The sequence below is a fragment of the Magnolia sinica genome, chromosome 1 (assembly GCF_029962835.1).
Source record: "Magnolia sinica isolate HGM2019 chromosome 1, MsV1, whole genome shotgun sequence".
NCBI classification, from domain to species: domain Eukaryota; kingdom Viridiplantae; phylum Streptophyta; class Magnoliopsida; order Magnoliales; family Magnoliaceae; genus Magnolia; species Magnolia sinica.
Window position 1 is genome coordinate 5,081,903 of NC_080573.1, and position 24,632 is coordinate 5,106,534.

Here is a 24,632-nt window from a genome sequence, read left to right on the forward strand (position 1 = left end):
GTAACAAAGTCACCTGTAACTTACATTTTAGAAAAGTTACCGGCATCCAAACAGAGCTCTTAGGTAATATTCTCTTGAACTCACATTAGGTTGACATTACAATCTCATTAATAATAATATAAGAGAATAGTGGTATATTAGTTATTAATATTTTATATATGTCATCATATCATTCATGTACTGCATTTGTTCTTTCTTTTTCTTTTTCTTTTTCTTTCCTTCTTATACTAAAATCTCCTCCAAATTCATCCTAAAATGTGAAAGACCGTCAGGCATGATGATCATGACCATTTCATCAAATTCGAAAATTCATTAACCAATTAATTAATATAAAAATTTTTTTCAATTCTAAAATTCTTTAAAAGTTCTAAATCTTGTAAAGTAGAGAATACACGCACGGGCGCTGACTCTCTTCAATGCCTATTCCTTTTTTTTATATCAATAAGTTCCCTACTTGGAATTTTCAGTCATAGATCTTATTCAAGAGTCATCAAAAGTTGGAAACTCTTCAATTCGCTAACCCAATGTGATTCTATTGGTTTACCCAGCCGTAGATTTCAGACCTCCATCGACTAATGGTGCCTTCAAGTCATTTGAACATACTATCTTGAGTTCACATCATACCCATTAACAAATTTAAGCCATAACAACAACACGAGATATATGCAGCAACTCAAGTGCATGTACCCGCTTAGAAGCACATATATAGAGCCAACGCCTACACTTAACACTATTTCTAACTAATTTAAATATCAACCACTATTCCTAGTATTTTTACTTTATAATTATTACTCATTGCGTCCATGTTGGTTTGAGTTTATTCAACCTAGTTGAATATCTAGTGGAGTTGAGCTTTTGGTTTTCCAATTATGTGTAACATATCGGGGATGGTTTTTCACCTTTAGATTGATGATCTGATCTGTTCATAATATTATGGATCCTATTCTAGAGGCCGTCTTAAGAAATGTTTGTTGTACATATGACGACTGTGCAGATGAATTTAGAACCTTGAAAAGTAAAGGTTGAATAGCTCATCTTTAAATCCAAGAGCCAAAAGTTTTAGGTCCATTAATAAAGCATGATTACAAGGTCCTAGCTTGATTATAGGGTTCCCACACAAAAATCAAACACATACTACGTACACCACGCACCCTTCAATCCCAAACTACTTCACAAGTGGTTACTATCAAACACTTGGATTTTGTTAGCACATTTATATACATTTTCTTTATAGTTGAAGGCCATGGTCTCTCCAAAACTAGAGGTTGAAACAAGGTCAAGCCTTGGAAATATAGTTATCTATATTATACTCGAAATTTTTATTATCAGGGAATAATTTTAAAATTTTAATATGGGTTTTATTAAGGTGCCCACCTTCACAAGGATGTTAGCAATGTTCCTAGACCTTTTAAATAGCATGGGTTGTGACATATTGTCAATCTAAACCATTCATTCATTCATACAGGTGAAGTAGGCCAATGGGTAAAAATCATTCCAATCAGGTTATCTAAATCTTCCAATCAATAGCATAAAAATGCCAATAAACCCCACTTTGTATTTCTTATGATTCTAAAGAGATAGTTCGATTTGATGATTCTAGCCATGTGATCACTTGGTCCAGAAGTTTTATGTTACAGTGGCCAAACCATCCTTGTATCCGTATTAGCAGGACCTACTTGATGAATGAACGGCCTCTATCATCTTGTGATGGAACATGAGGGGAAAGAGCATGGAAGCTCTCTAATAAGTGAGGCTGCTCTATTATCTTTGAATGAGAAGGGGATGTTTGAAGTAGGAAAAGACAATTCCCAAGTCAAATAAAGAAATCCATGTGTGGAAAAGTAATGAGGCAAAAGAGGGACGCGGATTCCTTACTGACACGGCTCTGTGGGGTCACGATGACGTATGTGTTTTATCTATACCGTCCAACAATTTTGGATCATTGATTTAGGGCATGATCCAAAACTGAGGAAGATCCACACCGGGGTCACACGCAAAACAGATGGACGGAGTGGATTTGAAGTGGTTGGACAATACCGTCCATCCAGCCAGCCCATGTTTCGAGAAAAAAAATCATCCTCATCTACTCATCATCACGAGCCAAACAGAGATTTCCGTGTTTTCTAAATTGCTCCACCACCACGGTTTTATTGAAATATTCAAATTGCTTATCTACCTTTGCAAATTATTTTCCAACATGAGACAAAAACTCAAGTGGATCCAAAAAACTCGAGTGTATCTTCGTAGAAGGAAACTATGGATATTCAGAAACCATTATTTAAACATATATATGACTACAAAAGTCTAAGTGCGTGTTTTCACTTCATCCTAGTCAGGAGCAGGGCTTGATATTTCTGGGGGCCTTAGGCAAATCATAAAAATAAGGCTTTCTAATTTAAAAAATAAAAAAATATAATAAATTCAAAATTAAACCATAAATTTGCTTATTACATTTTCAAATGCAAAATTACTAATTAAACTTTTGTATTCAAGTTTACCTAATAAATCAGTTTCGATAGATAAAATTGCTAAACCGTTCAATTAGACATTGGTGTGCCACTGTACCGTTTAAAAAAATGACATTAGAATTTAATTTAGAAAATTTATGTTAGGATTTAATTTTTTGAGAACTTAATTAGTAAAAAGTAGTTAGTTGTAGTCCTAGGTTTTAGGAGAAGAATTTAATGGGAATGGTGCTATTATTTTGAAAAGAGATAATAGAGTTAAATTTGTAAATTAATTTTTAAATATTCCTATTTTGAAGGCTTTTCAATAAGTTTTATTTCAAAAATTTTATGCTTTTTTTCTTCTTTTTAATTTTAATTTTGCTATAATATACAATCTTTATAATTAAGAAATTTTAATTTTGCTATAATATAGGGCCTTAATAATTAAGAGGCCTTAGGTGATTGCCTCACCTGCCTACCCCTTAGAGCCGCCCCTGATCCTAGTGGGGATGAACTTATAAATGATTTAGATGGCATAAAAATATCAAGGTGGAACCCAGTAAGGCTTCAACGGTAGGAAAATCTCTCCCATTTTACACTTCTTGTATTGCCCAAAATGGATGAATGGGCTTTAGAAACATCATGGTGAGTATCACCTACCATCCAAGAACTTACTGCACACGAAAGTCTTGATTGTGGCCCCACAATAATGATTTGACTTGGTGGACATGTATACATGGTGAACGATTTATCGGTATCATCTCCAATAAGATCCAAATACAACTAATTGAATGATAGTTTTATCATTTAAATGGTGTGACATCCAACCCGTCCAATAGAATGGCACCACACATGTGCCTTGGACCAGAATTGTAGTTCACCATTTTTCACTTTTTTTATTGGTGTGGCCCATAGATAAGTAGATTGATCTGAAATTTTTGCATCAGGAGTTCATCAGGTGGGCCGACCTTTTGGACGGGTTTGATTTTGTACATCACTTATGACACGTTTGTTATCTATGACAATAACTCGAACTAGTGTGCGAGGGGGAGATGTCTTGAGCACCCAACGAAGGCCTGGACCGACTTTGTGGGGCCCACCGTGATGTATGTATTTTTTTTTTAATTTTATTTTATCAACGCCGCCCATCTGTTTTGACGGATCATTTCAGGGCATGAGCCCAAAAATGAGATAGATCCAAAGCTCAAATGGACCACACTATAGGAAAGTGGGGATTGAACACCTACCATTGCAGACTTCTTGAAGTCCACATAAGTTTGGGATGAAGTTGTTATTTGTGTTTTCCCTTGGTCCAAGTCGACGTGACTGACTTGAAGGCAAATAAACATCTTAGTAGGCTTAAGAAGGTTTCAATGGTGGGTGTCATTATTCCCACTGATTCCTCGTGTCGTCCACTCAAGCTTGGCCTGCCTCATTTTTGGGCTTATGCCTTAAAACGATCTGGCAAAACGGATGGATGGCCTGGATTAAAAGATATACATCACGGTGGGCCTCACAGAGTCGGGTCCAGGTACATCCTTGGTGACCGTTTCCAATTGCATGGTTGGCAGTATAAGATTTGCCTACACTCTACTTGTGGGACGTGGATTGCGTCCTAACCCCGCACGTCTCCAGCTGGGAACGGCAGGAGCTTTGAGTGGCCACCATGATGTATGGGTCTTATCCACACCGTTCATCCATTTTTCCTATCATTTTAGGATATAAGCCCAAAAATGAGGCAGATCTAAGGATCAAGTGGGCTATACAATTGAGATTAAACTCATACCGTTGAAAACTTCTTGGGGGCACAGAAGTTTTGGATGGAGCTGATATTTTTGTTTTCTCTTCATCCAGGTCTATGTAACTTTATCAATAGGTTGGATGGAAAATAAACATCACGGTGGGCCCTAGAAAAGTTTCAACGGTGAGAATCATTATCGCCACTGCTTCCTATGGTGTGGTCTACCTAATGATTGTATAGATGACTGTAGCTTGTATGTCAAATCTAACCCGTCCACGGGTCGCCCACCAAGAAATTGAGACCCGGCCAACCATCACGTGGTCTAGAGTACTTGAATTTGGAAGTTGTTGAGTGTGGCCCACCTAATGATTGTATAGACGTGACATCAATGGGACTCACTTAAACATAGTTTGGATGGCATGCACACAACACTTGTTCATGCACAGCTGGTATACATACATTGTCGAATAACTTATGGGATGGGTGAATAAATCTGGAGGCATGTCCATAACCTTTGAGCGTTGTAGAAAAAAAGATTTAATTTCCAGACGTTTGTGGAGGATTCAACCTCTGCTTGGAGGAAGTAAACAAGGTCGTCATCGTTCTATACACGGTGGATGGTTAGATTATCAATTGCCACTATATCCATCACACCATGAGACCCATGAACTTGTGGACCTCATTGTTAGAAGACGTTACAGAGCCAATCCACTGTCATCAATGTTATCAAGCATTCACCATCCCTACTTTTCATCTCTGGGGTTCCTACCTTTCGATGGGTCATTCCCCCATAATTCGAACCAGTCAGATGAGCCGGGCCATTAAAGAACTCCCGAGGGATTGCAAATGGTCTGTAATAAGAATCTTCCAAGCAAGCGCTAGGATCGTCTGACCGGTGTGACTTTTTATTTATTTATTTAAATTATTTATTTATTGCTTTCGGACTAGGACGCCAATATCCTGCAATGGGGTCATGCGGAGTGGTCTGTGACCCTAAGCTGTGCGATGTCAGTGTTATGTCTGCTCTGTTCATTGGTTTTGCTCAAAGATTTAGGTCCACACAACAAGAAACAGTGGGTATGACATGCCACCATTCAAGCCTTCTCGGAAGGCCATAGAAGCATGCTGATATTTGTTCTTTCCCTTCATCCTCCTGGTTAGAACTGAGAACTGCCATTCAAGCAGGTTGGACTTCGTATAAACATCAGTGATCCCGAGAACGGTTTCAATGGTGGACATTACGTACCTTTCAAAAATAAAAAATAAAAAATAGTGCTGTTTGCTGTGGCGTGGCCCACTTGAGCTTTCAACCTCTCTCAATTTTGGATCATGTCCTAACATGAACTGGCAAACCTGATGGACAAAGTGATTTTACATAGATCACCAGTGGGCCCCACAGAGCTTAGGTCACAAACTCCCCGTGTGCACTCTAGAGTAGAAGATGAACAGTCCAGATCCTAGACAGGACTGCCACGTGCTGGTATTGAATGCTTGATAGCTTAGATATTAGCATTTATCATTGGATACCTACCCTCTTATATAAATACTTCAAACGGAAGTTTGCACAACAGCAAGTAATCATGATCCTAGATCATATACCATCCATATCAGAGGCCACACTAGAGATTAAATTGTCCTCGAAGACCTCCAAGATGAACATCCAGGCCCTCTATTCTTTGGCCTTTTCCCTTCTAAGGACAACTGGACTTGACCAAAAGGATGCAATTCCATCATGGAAATTGAAGATGATAGTCTTTCTCATATGTCAATCTCACCCTCGTGAGCCATGTTGGCAGAAGCAAGAGTCCTGTACAAAAATAAGTGCACAATGCTTGAGTGCACTTAGCAGGGCTCTACAGTAGTCATGAAGAAATCATGGTCCTTCGGTTCATTTTCAACTCAATCAACACTGGAGCAGAAAATAATGATTTAAAAAAAAAAAAGAAAAAAAAAAAAAGAACCAAAAACCAAAAACCTTGCCGTCTATAGTTCAAAAGCTATATAATCCTCATCCGGCTGAAATTAACATAAGTCTGCTTTGGCTCATCTCAACCACTAACCTGTTAAATGGTAAACGTCAGCAACTTTCATGCTGGAAATTAGAAAACAGCAAATCCTGCTACAATCAAAAGAAAACTAACCATGACTTAACATGATTTCAGTAAATTACAGTGGCTAAGCTTCAGTAACAATATGACTGAAATGGATAAATACAGTGGAAGATGGCAACTTCAGACTCAACATGGACTCAAGGCAGTCTATTCTTATAAATTTTGATCATTATGCCACACCAGATGAACAAAAATGGAAGACCGGGAAGAGAACAGATGCTGAAATCTAGGCTTCCTTGGCCCATCATGAGAGGAAAATAATATTAATAAGCTTGTTTGCAGATCATCAGAATGAGTAGATTGTGGCATTGTGAAGCCTTAAAACGAGCATACATACAAAGTTCCGTTTGATTCATATCCATTTCATCAATCTTCCTTTCTCATCAAGAAAGTGTGGTCTTGCAAGATGTTAATGAACAAAGTAGGCTACATGATACTGCCCTCCAACGATTGATGTATGGACATGAGCCTCATATATACATTGATATAACCATTGGAAAGAATGGGAGAGAAAATGAATCTCAGATGTAATCATTTATTATTGTTTCCTCATGATAGTTATGCAAGTATTTCAGCTTCAAGGAAGCTGGGTTAGAAGTCCGTGCAAATATAGACTGATCGGGCTAGGGAACCTCACTGGGTGCTGGAACCAGGGCCATACACAACATCTGAGGCCCCATCCAGACAATGACTATTGATTCCCAGCAACAGGTTTGCTTGGATACATCCTGGCCCCTTGCAATACGATCTGCTGGATTTGGTTTATCTTTGGATGATCCACACAATTTATGAGATGTTTCTCATTTTGTACGGTGGATTAACAACAAATAAAACTTCCCAATTGGATTATATAAAACATCGCTTAATTTGGCTCTTTTGCTTTGAACATGACCAGCATAGCCTCTGTATAATCAAAGGTTTGAAGAAATATTCAATCCGTAAGTTTTTTTTTTTCCCATCCAAGGGGAGGCCTATCAAATAAATGGTTTGGATCTTTGAGAAAACCCAAATTCAACGGCTTGAGTCCCAACATATCTTATTGCAATCAATGTTCAAAATATCAGTATTGCATTACGTATCACATCCTTAGGATATGACACATATCGGTTATTGCACGGGATATGTCGTTTGTATCAGATAATTTATCGCACTTCTTGGGAAACATAGGAAAATATTGGGAAAATGTTTGAATTCTTCAATGAAACCTCAGGGATTGTTAAAAAAGACCTTAATACACACTTTTAAATCATAACATCTCAAAAAAAGAAGCGCAGATAATAGTTTCTTTTGTATAGGTTTCATCAAACACTAATTTGAAATTAGTCTCAATTGACGACTGGTTGAAGGGAAATTTCAAAAAAAAAAAACATTTTAATAATTTTTAATTAAAAAATGATTTTTATTTTCCAAAAATTGACAAGGACTCAACAAATCAGTAGATCAGCCCTCATAAATGCTTGATTTCATGTTTGGAGTGTAACATTGTAAGCAATTTGGGAGAAAATGGAAAAAATTCCAAAAATCCCCAAAATTTTCCCAAATCGGACCACCTACACTGAAATTTCAAAATTAGAGTATATGTGATGATCATTTCATCAAATACTCCTAAATACTTCAAAATTAATCTCAATTGACAGCTGGTTGAAGGAAATTTTCGAAAAAAAAAACATGGAGAACATGAAGAACCAAAGAATATCAAAATCAAAGTTCCAACTCCATGATTTTTCATGTAAAACATGAAGAACCAATGGATTTGTAACCATTTGACACTAATTTAACATAAATTCAACCAAAAAAAGGATAAAAAATTAAAAATGCTCACTGGATCGAACATGTGCGATTTATCGGCCCTACCTGTGCGTTTCGTATCGCACCGGTGAGTTACAAGATATATCGCGGGATATATCGGCTGATATCATCGATATTTAAAACATTGATCGCAATACATAGCAATGTATTCAAGCAAATCTCTCCACGAAAACCTGTAGGTTCTTTTTACCACTTGACCAGACCTTCTAGAGTGTACTAATTATCCAACATCAAGCAATCCTTCTGGTCAGGATCGTAGTGTAGAGAGGTAGGCGGGGTGGGGATGCATAGTTTACTCGCGTGGAAGAGCAGGGACTACAGTCATCATGAGCTTTTGATCTTCTTGCTCCTAGTTATGTAGGTATGTTTTAAGGGATCTAGATCTCTACTACATGGGTTTCAGGCATGAAACACCCACCAGCCCCATCAAGGGTCTCCAATCAAAATGATGCTCCTCAAACTTAATTTCCAAGTAAAGACCATTTTCATTTGAAGAAGAAGAAGAAGAAGACCCACTATGCTAATTGGGCATATTGTGGATGTGACCCACCGACCACCGTGCTAATTGGGCATATTGTGGATGTGCCGCATCCAGGGCATTCATTGGGTGGGCCCCACCTTATGTGTGGCTTGGAAAAAAAAAAAGAGGCCGGTCCTTTATCAGGTGGGGCGCATGTGACAAAAGAAAAGAAAATCCACCGTACACATTTGACGAACATGTGGCCAATTGGATTATTGGACCAGCCTGATTTTGATTCCACAAAACAGAATGGTGGCCGGTGGGGCCAACCTATGAACACCCTGAATCTCACACGCATGTGCCAGCAACGTTGAAACATGCGGAAGGAGTAGGATCCCACTCTTCCTCTTCTCGTTTTTTTTTTTTTTTTTGAAAGATCTAGTTGATATTATTCTGAACATGATACTAGTAAAGAAGATAAAGAAATGGTAAACGATCAAATAAATGTGCTTGTTAACCAACCTGAGTTTTCTGCGAGTCATGCAAGAACCACCAGGGACCGGTTTTTGATGCTAATCTGAAAAAAAGGGAGACATGATGAAGATGAAAAACATGTATACGATGATCTCACAGATTTAAAAGTCAAGAAATAAAATAAACAGTTTCAAGATTTTAAAAGGGATTGATACAAAATTTACAAAATATGTTAATGACCAAACTAAAATGGGCTGTGTGCATTACAAGATGTGGTGGTAAATGGTGACTCTGCTGGTTGCAGTTTATGGCGTGTTTGGTTACTAGGAAATACCTGTAAATAGTGGTAATTAAGTAATTATTGTTTACTTGAGGAATTCATGCCAGCCGCCCCCTACGACGTTAACAGATATGGCGTTTGAAAGGTGCTGATGCTAATCCCGTGGAGGGAAAACACGAGATCAGTAAAATTTGTGGGGGCCACCATGATGAATGTATCTGATCCACGCCATCTATCTGTTTTAACAACTCATTTTAGGGCGTGAGCCCAAAAATTGGGCAGATCCAAAGTGCAAGTGGACCACAACACAGGAAACAAGGGGAATTGAACACCTACCGTTGAAATCTTCTCGAAGGCCACAAAATTTTTGGATCAAGATGATATTTGTGTTCTCCCTTTATCCATGTCTATGTGACTTTATGAACAGGTTGGATGGCGGATACACATCACTGTGGAATCTAGGAAGGTTTTTTCTTTCAACGATGAACGTCATTATCCCCCTTGTTTCTTGTGGTGTGGTCCACTTGAGCTTATGATCTGCCTCATTTTTTGGGCTCGTGCCCTAAAATGAGTAGGTAAAACGGATGGACGGTGTGCATCATACACATACATCGCGGTGGGACCCACAGATTTTACTCATGCAATCCTTGTCCAGTTTCACTGTATGCGATCCTAGTTTTCAAGGCGTAATTTCTTGGCTATTACCTTCTTTTCCAAACGACGTAGAGAAGTCATCATTGTTGATTTACCACCATTTACCGTGGAAAATGGAAAAACAAACACCCCCTTGAGGATAGAGCGATACAACTACTTAAAGAGACTGAATTGGGGAGCCGAAACATGGAAAACTGACAACTGAAGTTCCAAGTCCTCAAAGGTCTTGATAGAATCATTGTAGTTGAGGATTTTCTTGATGGTCGACCACGATTATAGCAAGGATCTAAACAAAGCCATGATTTTCTTATTCACAATCAAAACATATCTTGCATTGGAGAACTCTCTTCCAACCATTTGTTTTATCGTCCTTGTGTGGTCCCTGATGATGCACCTTTGTTGGAATCTAGTATGCCCAAGGTATTCAATAACGGTGACAGATGGGATAACGGCCAGCCATTCAACCGCTACATTGTGGGCTATAATAGTAATTATTTTTTAAAGAAAAAAAATCTGAAGATATTTTTGATAATATCGCCAATTTATCGATATTGCAAAAAATCTGTTTATTAAAAAAAAAAGTCCATTTCATTTTTTTACGGATTCATGGTTGTATTTAGTGTTCAAATTATCGACACTGATACCGTTCATATCACGATATTATTGTTATCTCAACATGGGAAATATCTATATCACAGTCTTTCGTTTCCTTTTCAGTTGTCGACAATTTTTCGGTGAAAGATCGTAAGTTGTCAATATTTTGAAATATCAATGGATATTCGAATGGAAGGTTGGAAGGATACATGGGATGGTGAGATGGTTGGATGGAATGATTGGACCAGTTTCTTACGACAACACATGCTTTTAGGCCCCTCATTAAATGGACACTAATTATCTGTGTTCTTTTTGCAATTCTTTTATTCGTAAATATGCAAATATGTGTATTTTAGCATCTGCTGAAGTTTCACTTAAAATTTCCACTGTTTTGCCCACGTTTCCCTGTTTTCCAGTTATTGACGATATTATCGATGATATGGGCATTGATTCCGTATACCCGGACAGTGAAACTTATAGTGATACCGATACTTCAAAGACTAGTTGAGATTTAGATGGTAATAGCATCTGATTGGACCGAATGAATTTTTATGCCCTAAGAAGAGCTTTAGTCTGTACAAAAGGTCAAAATCAACTCAAAAGGTTAAGCTGTTTGGATAATGAAGTTCAACTCAGTTGAATCGATTAAACACTTGGGGACTCAGTTTATGAAAATTTTCTAGAAAACAAGAAGTTATGGTAAAAGGACATGAAAAATAAAAAGAAGGGTCCTTCTTGGCTGCACAAAACTCAATGGAAATGAGCAATGTTCATTGCCATATACTAAGGCTGAAGACAGAAGGACCCTGCTGACAAACAGAACTTGAGAGTGAGACCAAACTAAAAGAAACTGCACATTACCTCATAATACCTGCAGCCATTCGCAAGCTCATGAAAAGAGCCAAACCTGCCCAAACTCCTTTAAGACCAAAAACTGAAGGAACAAAAAACAAAAATGCAGAAGATACTGCTCCAACCAGCATCTACGCAGTCAATTAAATCCATGTTAGAGGCAGCTATTGGAGTTGATCAAACAATCTAATTGAGGACACATATATATGTTCAGGGTGTCTTCAGATAGAACATACCATGGAGAAAGCTGAATATGAGAAATCTGAAACACCATAATGTAGACCATCAAAAACAAAAGCCAGAGCATTGATGGGCTGGCTGGCACTCACGAACTGTGAAAATTTTTGAATGGTAATGCAAAATAAAAACTCAATCAAAAGAATATAATCAAAGTTGAAAGTAAAACAAAACTTATATCTACAGCCTCTCTTTTAATGCAATGCATACTCGCTTTCTTTCTGCTTATTGTATTATAAAAAAAAGCAGAAATAGAGGTTGTGTTTATAAAAATTCCAACCTACCAGCACTCCTGATTTAACAATTTGTAGCACATCCATGTCCTTGGTGAATAATTCAGCAAAAGAGCCAAACCATGCGCTAAGTATTATAGCTAGGCAAACACCAGTGAAGAGTCCTGTCTGAGTATGACAGAGAAACATGTGAATTCAGATATACTACATACTCAAGCAAATGCATAGCAGCACTCCGCACAATGGAAAAGGAAACCAAAGAATATAAATTAAGGGAACAAAACAAGATAATTTGATGCTTGATCTGTAGCATAAATTCTAAATAAAGTGAATAGGCATAAGAGAGCGATCACCTTTAGTACGAAAAAGGTAATTTCTTTCACTCTTTTGAAGTCACCCTTTGAATAGGAACTTGATATTAGAGCCTAGGAGTAAATAAGCAATCTTTTAGTTGCATGAACAGAAAATAAAAGATAATACTCACAATCAAAATAAAAAGAGGGAGCTAATTTTATAACCATCCTTGTAGACAAAGACGCCCTTTCAATTTTTGGTAATGAGATAGAAGGGCTTCATACTAATGTATTGCCAAAGTAGTAATAGAAGGATCTATGAACCAGGATGGGCATATATATGAATCCCCAAACCGAGAAAAAAAAAAAGTATGTAGATGGAAAAACAGCTTTCTTTACTTCTTTGAAAACTCTATATACTGATTTCTTATCATTCAGGCTGTTGCAATAGCTGGGAGTTTTAGAGCCTTTTGGCAGTCAGAGATCAATAAAAATGAAGCAAGAGCTTTTCTACCAACAGATAAAACAAACTAATAATAATAATAAATAAAATAAATATTCTAGGTGCTATCAGTATCTTTACCTTGACTGGGTTTGAGCTTGTCAGTGAATCTGGTATATCAATGCATGCACTGACTGACATATATTCATTTCAGTACAGTCAACAGGACCTTATGATATTAAAGGGTGCTGTCCAATATAACCGTGCTCTTTAATTTATTCTGATGCTAGCTGGGACAGCTTCACAATAACAGACCCTATGCAGTAGGCTACTGTGTTTACCTATCTTATCTCCGAGAGCACTAGAAACAACTTAATGCCCTTCAGTCAACCATAGATGAACTTATATAGGTCCCACCTCCTCTTTAAGTTATTGAGGTCTTGCTATCTAAGCTCATACTTCTTCATTTTGATAATCTGAGTACAGTTTACGTTGCAGAATCAATTTTTTTTATTATTTATTTTTTATCTGCAGACTAAATATATAAAAATCATCTATTATTTTATCCGAAAGAAAGTTGCAGTTGGAGATATCCCAGTTCTAAATGTAGTCAGTGACCAGAAACTCACTTCTTTATCAAAGCTCTCACGAAGGATAGATTTCAGCAGTTAAAAGCAGGTATGGAATTCAGCAAGCCAAACCACTTAACTTAAAGAGGAGCAATAACGAGTTTTTAAATCATTTTAGTTTTTTATTTCATTGCTTGCAATTTCTGTATGTTGTGTTATTTGTTTTATTCGTCAAATTTTCACACCTACACTTAAGGCATTCATGTAGTTGTGATGAAATTCATAACAAACGAGCCAACAAAATGTCTCAAAGACTGGAACCATTCTTGGAGGTGTTAGAGTGGAAAATTGTGGGATCCCTTTTGCATTTATCAGTTGGTATTTCTTCATGGGCTTGTCACCTTCTGAAACTGAAGAGATAGATCCTCAAAGTTGGGCTATTGATTGATTAACTATTGTCAGTGTGAACTGTGAATAATCTGTCCATGTTTCAAGAACTAGTAAAGTTTTTGATGATACCGTTTTTGGGTCAAACAAAAGAGAACTGTTTCTTGTTTCTTTTGATCAAACACCAATAATGTCTCATTCATAATGTAGTTGTCATTTATTTATCTGTAGTCTGATTCACAGACTCCATTTTTTATTTTTTCCATTTTCATACTAGGAAAAGCAAAGAAATAATTCTGGTAAATGACTAAAATTTAGATGCTGGTTGTACAAAGGAAAAATGAAGACTGCACTTCACATAAAGTGGAAATTTTGACAATTAGAAGTTCAGCAAGAATGTAAACAGAACAGAATGCTACAAAGAAGGATAGACTAGATATGAAAGAACAATAGACTGGATGTGATTGTAACTGAAAGGAGACTCAAAGCAATAAACCACATACCTGGCTGGACAAAGCTAAAGCATCTGAAAGGAGAGATACAGCCAACCACACTTGCAAGCATATCTGATGAGCTGCCATAGCCAACGGCCCTTGACGAGCAGCCATTGATGTGCCCAGCGTCATGGTAATTAGCACTGATAGGGTTCTCCCAAGAAGAAAACCACCTAAAAATGAAGCTTAAATGTGTCAAGGAAATGCAGAAATGTGCAATTGTGAACAAGTATAAGGTTAAGACATTCCACATTCCTTAGGAATTATATCGTCCTGCTCAACAGCTCAGCAGCAAACATAGCTTCTGCAGTGAAGGATTCTACAAATGTGGGCCCCATGGTTTGGTGTTCCAGACCATCGATCTGACGTGCACCATGGTGGATGCACCAGAAAGCTCTCAAATTAGAAGCTTTTATATACCCATTGTTTGGTGACTTTAACTTCACTGCAGACATCTGCTTAATTTCATTCTTAATTGTCACTTAGCAGGCCAAGGATGAAATGTTAGATGTACCAACCAGGGCCATTGGTGGGTCATTCCCCATCTTGGTAGGGGCCTACTAATGCGGGGGCATTTTCACACCAGGCTTAAGTGGGGTGGCCTGTGGGATGCAGGGGTACACTTGGGGTGGGCGGCCCGTGTGAGGTGGGTGGCTCGCATGAGGTGGGCCCCGCCCGTGTGAGGCGGGTGGCTTGTGTGAAGCGGAACCCATGTGAAGTGGGGCCCACGAGGGGGGTTCGGCAGAGGTCCTAACCCATGGGATGTGGGGCCTAGGCTATGAGATAAAGGGATCGATTCACCATGCTCTATCAGTTCGAGCTTTTAGAGCAAGCGGTTAGTTGTCTTGCATCACCTACAGGTTAAGGTTTGGATAATAATTAAAAATGGACTACACATGACCAAAATCCTGTATAGCAGTCTACTCAGGAGTATTTCTACGGGCCTGTTTGTTTTTCAATTTACCTTTGTAAATCCTTGTAAATAAGTAATAATTATTTACCTACACAATTCCGATAGCATTCTTAATGCAGACGGTGACAGCTTGTTGTTTGAAAGTAGTCTGAAGCTAAAACCGATTGGTGTAAAAAAAATTTGGGGCTCACTGTGATGCATGTGGCATAAACAAGCGTCCATCCGTTCTGCCATCTTATTTTAGGGCATGAACCCAAAAATGAGACAGATCCATGTTTAATGTGGACCACAACACAGGAAAAAGTGGGAATTGAATGCCTGCAGTTGAAAACTTCTTGGGGACCACATAAATTTTGGATAAAGCTTATATTTGTGTTTTCCTCTTATCCATGTTTGTGTGACCTCATGAACAGTTTATATGACAAATAAACATCAACGTGGGCCCTAGAAAGGAAACGACTTTCGACGGTGGATGTGTGGTCCACTTCAGCGTTAGATCTGCCTCATTTTTTTGGGCTCATGCCCTAAAATGTTCTGGTAAAATGGATGGACAGTGTGGATAAGGACATACATCATGGTGCGGCTCAAATTTATGTCAGCCAATTCTGGACCGGTTTCAAGGTGGAAATACTCACTAATTTCCAAACATACGTTAGCAGTAATAATGACTTATTTATGGGTATTTACAAAGGGATTTGAAAAATCGAAAACCACCTAAAATAGACTATTGATGAACATTGTACTGTCAAATAAGATTAAACAAAAAAAAAAAAAAAAAAAAACCACAAACCTAACTACTAGTGAAAGAGGTTTTTACACAAGAAAGAAACGACAATACTTCTCAGTATTGTGGTGTTCAGATTCCATAATCCAAATTGGAAATACTAGAAACTAATGGGGAAAAGTAAAGAGAAAAAAGAACAAGTAGAAAATCATGGATATTCAATCCATTTTTCACAATACTTTGCCATGAACTCAAACGAAACCCGACAATCTCAATTATCCAAAAACTAGTTGAAAACGCTGCTTAGGGCCATAAAACTAATACCCCATCAAAGATTGGTCAAGAGAAAAAAAAAAGATCATGGGTAATTGATCCATTTTCACAATCCTTTGCCATAATCTGAATCAGTGATCGAATTATCTTCGATATTATCGAAATATCTCTAATATTATCTTTATCTCTAGCCTAGCGATACTGATAACACTGGTCACTGGTAGCGATATCGATAACGCTGGTAGTATCAGAAATTCCAGGTATTAGCAATGTATCGTTAAGTATTGCCAACGTATCAATATTGCTAATATAATCGCTAATATTTTCGACTGTGTAAATTCTAGGTGTTGCTTGTTTTGCCAATACATCGCCAATATTTTCGATGATATAAATTCTAGGTAATGCTTGTATCATAAGTGTATCGACGATATTTCAATAATATTGCCAACGTATTGATATCATCAAAATTTTGCTTATTAGAAAAAAAATTGTTCAATTTTTTTTCCTGGGCACATGGTTGTATGTAGTGTTCAAATTGTCATTGATAATATTGATAATATCTCGATCTTATCGATATCGCAACATGCGCAATATGGAGACCACAATATTTCTTTTCATTTCCAATTGTTGATAATTTCTTGGTGAAATATCATGTGTTGTTGATATTTTGCAATATCGATGGATGTTTGGATGGTTAAATAGGTAGGATGAGACGGTTGGGCTGATTTCTTACAACAACACATGCTTTTAAGGCCTCATTAAATGGAAGCTTGTTATGTATGCATTCTTTTTTTTTTTTTTTTTCAAATTTTTTTATTTCTAAATATACAAATATGCACATTTTAACATCTCCTGAAGTTTCGCTGAAAATTCCACCATTTTTTCCATGTTTCCCCACATTTCCGGTTATCAACGATATTATCGGTGATATCGATATTGTTTCCATATCCCTAGCCAGCGAAACCTATAGCGATACCGATACTTCGAACACTGATCTCAATCAAGCCCAAAGATCTCAATCTTCCAAAAAGTGGTTGAGAACTTCACCCACTTAAAGCCATCCAACTAATATAATCCAAAGAGTGGTGAAGAAAGGAGATGGTAAAGTGTCCCCAAGATCAATGTGTTGCTTGCTTGGCCATTATGTAGAGTAACAAAGATAATCCCCAAAAGCTTATCTAACCCACTTAAACACCTAAAAAGAATTATAGTTTTGACATGCAAACATAAATAGTATCCAGAGAAGAGAGTTAAAGACTTCATTCTTCCCAAGTATTCACAAGTACACTCACCAGATCTTATATAGCCAGCAAACTGCAAATTTTCCATCTTGGGAGGCAATAATACTGCCTTCTTTTTAAGAAACCAAATGAGCAAAAATGTCATAATATACCTGAAATAATTGATCAGAAGATTATCAAACAATATGCATGTAGAATGGGTTGAAAAAGATTAAACAGTTCAACGAAGTCCATGAAAAGCACATACTCTATAGAATAAATACTACTTGTGAGTATACAAAGACATATCCTATGCATAGGGAGATGTGAATAAGTGCGTTTAATGTGCATACACCAGGGAGCCATCTAATATGCATTCAATACAAACAGATAGAACTTCTCCTATTGGAAAACCATGAAGGCCAAGGATGCCATGCCATATGTGATTTATTTATGGATCCCAAGCTCCTCCATTGTAAAACGTAGTTTTGCAATAACTTGCTCAGAGATAAAATCTTTTAGTAACTTTTTACTATTATTGTCCAATTCTTTTCATTTCTTCATAACCTTTTTACTATTCTTGTGCAGTTCTTTTCATCTTCACATCATATGTTTTCATTTCTTCATTCTCTTCCAGTAGTATAGTATAGTAATATCCATAGAAAATGCATCTTATAATATTGTATTGAATACATGCATTTTTACTCCATCCAATGTGGATAAAGCTCTTTCTACCTCAGACATACCATACAAAAACTTCAGATAATAGTTATTATTTTTAAATTTTTTTTTTTATTTTATTTCCCCTTCCATGATGGAAGGATTTTGTTCATAGAGAAATAAACCATCTTCAGATAAAGATATTGCATTTCAAAATAATTTTTTTTTCAAGGTAATCATTAAAGATTCACAAACTATCTAAAGATTCAGACTACTTTATATATTTACAAGCTGAGTTAATGTAAAAAAAAAAGAAAAAAAAAAGAAAAAGAAAAAAAGCCTACTTATTCAAGATTCAATAACAAATTAGAGCACACATCCATTCTTGTAACCAATAAAGCTATGGGAGTTGCAATTTGCAATTGGACATTGAATGAACAAGATAAACAACAAGACATTTTGGTTGAAGTACATACTGAGATGACACAGTTGCAATGGCAGCACCGGTGATACCCAAGCGAAAGAAATACACTAGTACAGGAAGTAAAAATATGGATGAAAGATTACCCACTCCTGTGTATAGACAAATGAAAGAGTTAGTAAGAAAGCAGAAAAAAAAAGAGACAGAAACTATATGAATTAATTGTATTCTAAAAGACAAAATGCCTTTTTGTTTGTACCACTTTATGAGTAGCAGAGATGGGGTTACGACCATTTCCAATATAACCTAGTTGTTGCTCTGTATTTCTAAGGGTAATGTTGGAAAGGAAAATATTGAAAACATTTTAAAATATAATAATTATCCAATAGAGGTATTCAAGTCATGTTAATAGGAAAAGTTACCTTATTAAAAGAGGAACTCTAAACAAAAACCCAAAAGGCCTCCACGTCCAAATAAGAGAACTAGCAACAGCCATGGCAATGCTACTTTTCTAGTCACCCCAGGTGTACCTATGATCATCTGCTTGCTAAACCTCAACCGTCCTCTTTTACCCTGGCCCTGGAACAGGCCATGGCAGATTATCACATTAACAATGGCCACATGCCAACATGGTCCCAACTAGTACCAACCCCCAACCCACCTACTAAAAATGCACAACCCAAAGGGCAGTAAAGTGAAATATGGTCAAAGAAAAGGGCACTAACATATTCAGAGGCACCGCATGTGTACATTAAATGTAGAACCGTGGTCAATCTTAACCAGCTACATTCTTAAATGCGAATGAACTCTTTTTCCTCTTTTCTCACGAACATCACATATGCCACCCTCAAGCATACAATCTTACAATACAACTCAAATAAGGACAGTAAGTTTCTAATAGAAAACAAGTTTCAGAAATTACGAAAACATGTTTTGAGCTTTTTGGAAGCTGTTGACTTTTTTTCATGAAAATGGATGTCCTACTCTTTGTATACAGGTTTACTGCATTTTGTCAGTAAATGGGTTTCCATTGTAACAAATGGGTCTCAAAGAACTAAGTGTGACTCTGAGAAAGTGAGAATGAATATCTAAAATGATTTTCCTGGTAACTATGTTCCTAATGTTTAACTGTGTGAAAGAAAGCACAAAGAAGATGTAATCACCAGACTTCTATAAATAGCTTCAAATTAGCATGATACGTACCTACACAAAACAAAGGTGTTTTTGTATCCTTAAAACCACGGAAGATGCCTTGTGTGGCCAGAGAAACTACAACCGCAGGAGCACCAAGAGCTCTCAATGATAGAAATTGTTGTGCTGGACTGAACATAGGTGAAGCCTGTTCAGAAAATGAATTTTAGGAAACAGTCCTCCCCTGTAAATAGAAAACCATGTATATGAACAAATGTAAAAAAGAAAAAAGAAAAAAAGAAGAAGTATTTAATGTTTAAAACTGAGAAATGAACATAGCATAAGGAAGGAGAAAAATGTACTAGAAAATAGTAAAGCACTTCTATCGGAGTGTTAATACAAATACTTAGCAAGAGAATATATGATAGCAAAATGCGAAGTACATTCATGCAACGAAGGTTGAGAATCCTCCTTTAGCATGATGCTTACATATTGCACGTGTGCGAAATCCGGGACGTTCGTCAGACGGGCCCCTCCATGAACATAACCTGCCAAACATCGGTTGGTCCACTAATCAGGTGGCCAAATGTTTACTTTGTGGAACTTTGGCAGTTTATTTTAACTGTCCATTTTTATCTAACAAATGTGGTTGACCTGGTCACTGAGCAGGCAGGATTTTGAGACACATGCCCACAAAGGGGCACATGACGAACAACACGGATCTTGCAAACACATGCCACATTCACATATTTGCTGTGAAGAGAATTCCCAATCCTTCATGCAAAAATATCTTAGCAGGGTTCTACATTGTAGGGTACGTTGACGAGAAAATGCATATCCTTGGGGTTCCACATGATATGTAATTGGATGAGAAAATGCATGCAAGCTCAAAATATGCAAGTGATGACTTACTGATGATATGCCCATCATGTTGATAAACATTCCAGCTCTGAAGTACATAGCTAAAGCTTCAATGATACCGATTCCAGATGCTAAAAGTAAGGCAGTAGAAACAGAGGGTAGTTGCTTTCTTTCCATTATATCATCAAAATGTGATTTTCTCTCATTGTTCTCTTCAAGAAAACCCCTATCTGTAGAACAATCGGTCAAATTCAGAAAGAGAAATATTACCACTATGCCAAAGTTATTTGCGCTAGATATAACATGAAACTCCACTTCAAATGTTCATTGTTAGGAATTCTCTGGAAGTCCTTCCACTATAATCATCTTCACCTGTGATGGATTCTCTGCTGGCATTTCTTGAAAGATCTTCAGCCACAAAGGATGTTGTGATGCTCAAGAGAGGAATATTGAATAGCTTTGATATAATGTTGAAGATTGACACTGAAACACCAGCTGAAGCTAACTCCACAGGACCTTTCAACCACAACCAACACAGAATTTAACTTGATTCATGAAGTGAAGAATAAATAACACTGAAAGTAACAGACACTGAGAGAAATTTCAGGAGGACATCAGAACAATGGTGCAGATCAAACAAGATAAGCTATACTCAATCAACTGAAAATTTGATAAAAGCTACATATGCGTGTAGTGCCAGATTGTGGTTGGCAGGGCTTCCATTGTTTAGTTATCAAGCTGTGCTTGGATAGTATCTCTCATCATTAAAACCAGCTAAATGGCATACAGAACCAACATCTCTGTTTAAGCTGAATGTGGGGAGATTACCTAATCTACCAATATAAGCTGTCTCCATCAGTTGTGCCAAGGGCTCAACCACTTGTCCAGCAATTGCTGGTAAAGCAAGCATTAAGACCTCAACTTTGACACTTCCAGGACCTGGTCCACCACCTAGTAACTCACTGTTGACAAAATGAATTGCTAGTTAGTCAACAAGAATAATAACATGACTTAAAAGGAACAGTATCAGTAAGAACTAGATGTATCATATCTTTAGAGATGCAAAGAAGCATTGTGTCAACATAAGAATTGAGCGATACATAGAGAGAGAAATCAAAATTTCTATTGCTACAGAAGGGAGCTTGCTGTCAAAACTCAAGAGCATGCAAACATGTATTACTTTTCCGAAGAGTTAGCCTCAGGTGCATGCACAAATTGCTGGCAGAGAAGGCAACATTCTTTCTCTCTCTCTCTTTTTTATTTATTTATTATTTTTTAATGGTATAGAAGGCAACAAAGATTGACTAGCATATTTCCTAATGCCCTTTCCCTAGCATTTTCATTGTGTACCTATAATTCTATAGGGGTTGTTTGGATGGGAGTAAATGAAGGTAAGTGGGGGGAATTGAGAGTAAATGGAGGTAAATGATAGTTGAAGTGTGTTTGGATGGGAGTAAATGCATGGAAATGAAATGAAATGGGAGTAAATGGGACTGCAACTGAAATCCTCTCTGTAAGAGAGGATTTGGAAGTAAATGGGGTGAAATGCTCTTTTGAGCTACTTGGAGAGTCACACGAGTAAACAAAAGTGTTGCATGTACATGTCGACCATACATGTGGAATGCTAATGATGCTCCAAAACAATCTAATTATTGACTACATCACTAAAATCATACCAATAAAATGATCCAAACTGTCCAAAGGTTGGCCATATAAATGGATGGTTAAAAAACGTTAGCAAGTTGCTTGTTTGTGATCCTTATGGTTGTGGCCCACTCGAGGCTCAAAATTTCCTCTTTTTTGGCTAAAGTATATATATTTCAATGGGCTTATTGTAATAATTCTGTTAAATATCTTATTTGTACAGTGGTTTAAATATCAAATGCATTTTATTTACTCCCATCCAAACAAAACTGTGTAAGCCATTTACTCCCAATTCATTTTCCTCCAATTCCATTTCCCATCTAACTCCATTTACAAGCTCCCTATCGAGCCCATAGTAACCTTATTTATTTGTAAGTTCCTTTTGGCAATAATCAACTCTCGCATGGAAGAACTGATCACCTATAGCCAATTGCATGCAACAAATCATTTCTTATATGCCTTTAGTGTCCAATGTTGGGCTGGGCAAAATGCTTGTAAAAAGGGGTTGTAGGTTAAGTTGACGTTCAACCAGTTGTACATGATTGGTTCTCATATGTTCTAAGCTAAAGTGATATGAACTCATATCCTTGATACAAACAAACACCAACTAAAAGAATGATGTAGAAGAGCACATCTGATCAAATTTCAGGCCTTCTTTTGAAAGGTAAGTTGGATTCGAACACAAGACCCCTGTTGAAGCGAGAAGCGCGTTTCATTGAGCTATAGGCTAAAACCCAAATTCCAAGTTGTAACTAGCAGTAATCAGGTCAACTTGAAAATGGCCGATACATATCACATAATTTTTCTGTGTTTTGTGTAGAGATGCAATGAGCACAACTGGTGAACAGATGAGGAAGATAGGTTTCCAGATAAAAATATCCCCATGCGGAAATGGAGGTCTTGCCAACTCCTCACCCACGAGCCACCACTAGTTGGAAAGCATGAACAACATGATTTTGCTTTGAACAGTTTATGCAGCAGAGAAACTGAATTGTGGGTCTCAACACTTACGTAATGTATTTAATCAAAATTCCAAGAAGATGGCTTTTCTTTGGAGTGAATCTGTCCTCTGCATCATGTGCGTCTATGCCATAACTTGATGAAGAGTGACAATTGATCACATGCAAAACACGCTTTCTGCAGGCAGTCTCAGTTGAAAAGAACAGCTTCGAATTCAAACACTCATTTGACAGATGAGAATGTCTTATGACATTGGCAGCATTTATTCCACTCTTAGATGTTAGAGTTAGAGAATTGCTTTCAACTAAAGGTTGAGTAGCAAAGGATCCAGTCATTTTCTTCTTTGCCTTCCCTTCACACATATTAGTTGCCAATCCATTAGAGAGTGAGCTCTGTATTTGCATAACCTCCATTGTAAGTAATTATTGCTTCAGATTGACGGACCCACCTAAGGTATCACCGCACAAAAGAAAAGAAGAAGAAAGATGAGAAACCATAGGGCCAATTTTTCATTTCACTAAGAGAATCATCTAGCAGAGTGCATACAAACCATGCTAGCGGACTACCGTGCATTGGATAGGAGGGCCACAGATTGGATTGCATATGGAAAGCAGGATGACCCTAAGCATCTGATTAACATAGCATTTGGCCACCATGTTTTGACCCTTTATCTTCTTTTACTATTGGGTCAAAGACCCCATTCTAAACAATAAAACTGGTGGATAGAAGACCTCACCATGGATTGCCCATCGCCCAAAAATCATTCTAATTGCAATCAGTGATCCATACTGTCCAATCAACAGACTTTAGGACCATTGAATCTATTGTCTGTAGTTTCTTACAGTCCAGTCATGGGTTCTTAATGGGACAGAATTGACTGTCCAGGGCATATTTCAACTCATTGAGAATCCAACGTAGGGCCCATCTATCTAATGGTCCAAGCCCCATAAGATCGACATATCCAATTCAGGTCCCCAATATCCTTTTTCAAATTAGTTATTCATAGACATAATACTACATAACCATTCATAAGAGCTGAAGAGTATAAGTTATCACTTATCACATAAAATTTTCATGGCTAATTCCTCCACAAATTCCTGTAAAATCAGCTTATCCTACAAGTCATTCACCCAAGTGTAAAAGACTATTCATCTACATGTAAAAATTATTCACAAGCCTATTCACCTATTCATTCACCTGCTTATACACTATTGACCATGTAGGGTCCACTATTGTGTGTATGCAATTCAATCCATGCACCAAATCAGACCCACCATAATGATGGGATGACCCAAAAATATTTCTTACCCAATCATTAGGCGGGCTACACCAGAGAAAATTAAGGACGATCACCCAAAAAACTCATAATTCATGTTGTGGCCCACATGACAATTCGATCAGCCTGATTTTTGGGGGCATCCAACTGTCCTGGTGGCGTCACCCTGCGGACAGGTTTGATGCCATACACAGACCACAGTGGGCCCCACAAGCAACCCTTGTAGAATAATCATCGTCTACAAGGACTTGTAGAGGAACCCAATTCTACATTTTAAAGTAACACTAGAAAGCTTTTTTGTTTTTGTTTTTTCTTTTTGAATTCAGCGTGTCCAGATGCATGAAATTTTCGACCCTCCACATCTACCACCGTCCGTTTGAATTTGTGGGTGAAAAGAGGAACCCTTGGTTGGATCCATTTGAGCCATCGCTTCACGGAACTAAACAGGCTACTTCCGATGGTTTAAATTTCA

General features: G+C 37.4%; 1 protein-coding gene across 5 annotated transcripts; it reads right to left on the reverse strand.

Moving 5' to 3' along the window:
• Positions 1-6,157: 6,157 nt before the first annotated feature.
• On the reverse strand, positions 6,158-23,359 carry LOC131237350 (protein DETOXIFICATION 45, chloroplastic-like). 5 transcript variants are annotated; one of them, XM_058235081.1, is made up of 14 exons: positions 22,936-23,359; positions 21,109-21,242; positions 20,653-20,796; positions 20,332-20,510; positions 19,492-19,627; positions 18,344-18,440; positions 17,280-17,380; positions 14,087-14,250; positions 12,246-12,317; positions 11,944-12,060; positions 11,659-11,754; positions 11,432-11,553; positions 9,091-9,145; positions 6,158-6,304 (listed from the first exon to the last, which is right to left on the reverse strand). In XM_058235081.1, exons 1-14 carry the CDS (start codon positions 23,295-23,297, stop codon positions 6,266-6,268), a joined length of 1,818 nt encoding a protein of 605 aa, XP_058091064.1. In that variant the 5' UTR covers positions 23,298-23,359; the 3' UTR covers positions 6,158-6,265. The 5 variants fall into 5 exon arrangements, with proteins under 5 accessions (XP_058091064.1, XP_058091056.1, XP_058091048.1 ...); XM_058235073.1 differs by having other exon boundaries at positions 6,158-6,307; XM_058235065.1 differs by having other exon boundaries at positions 6,158-6,324.
• Positions 23,360-24,632: the final 1,273 nt, after the last annotated feature.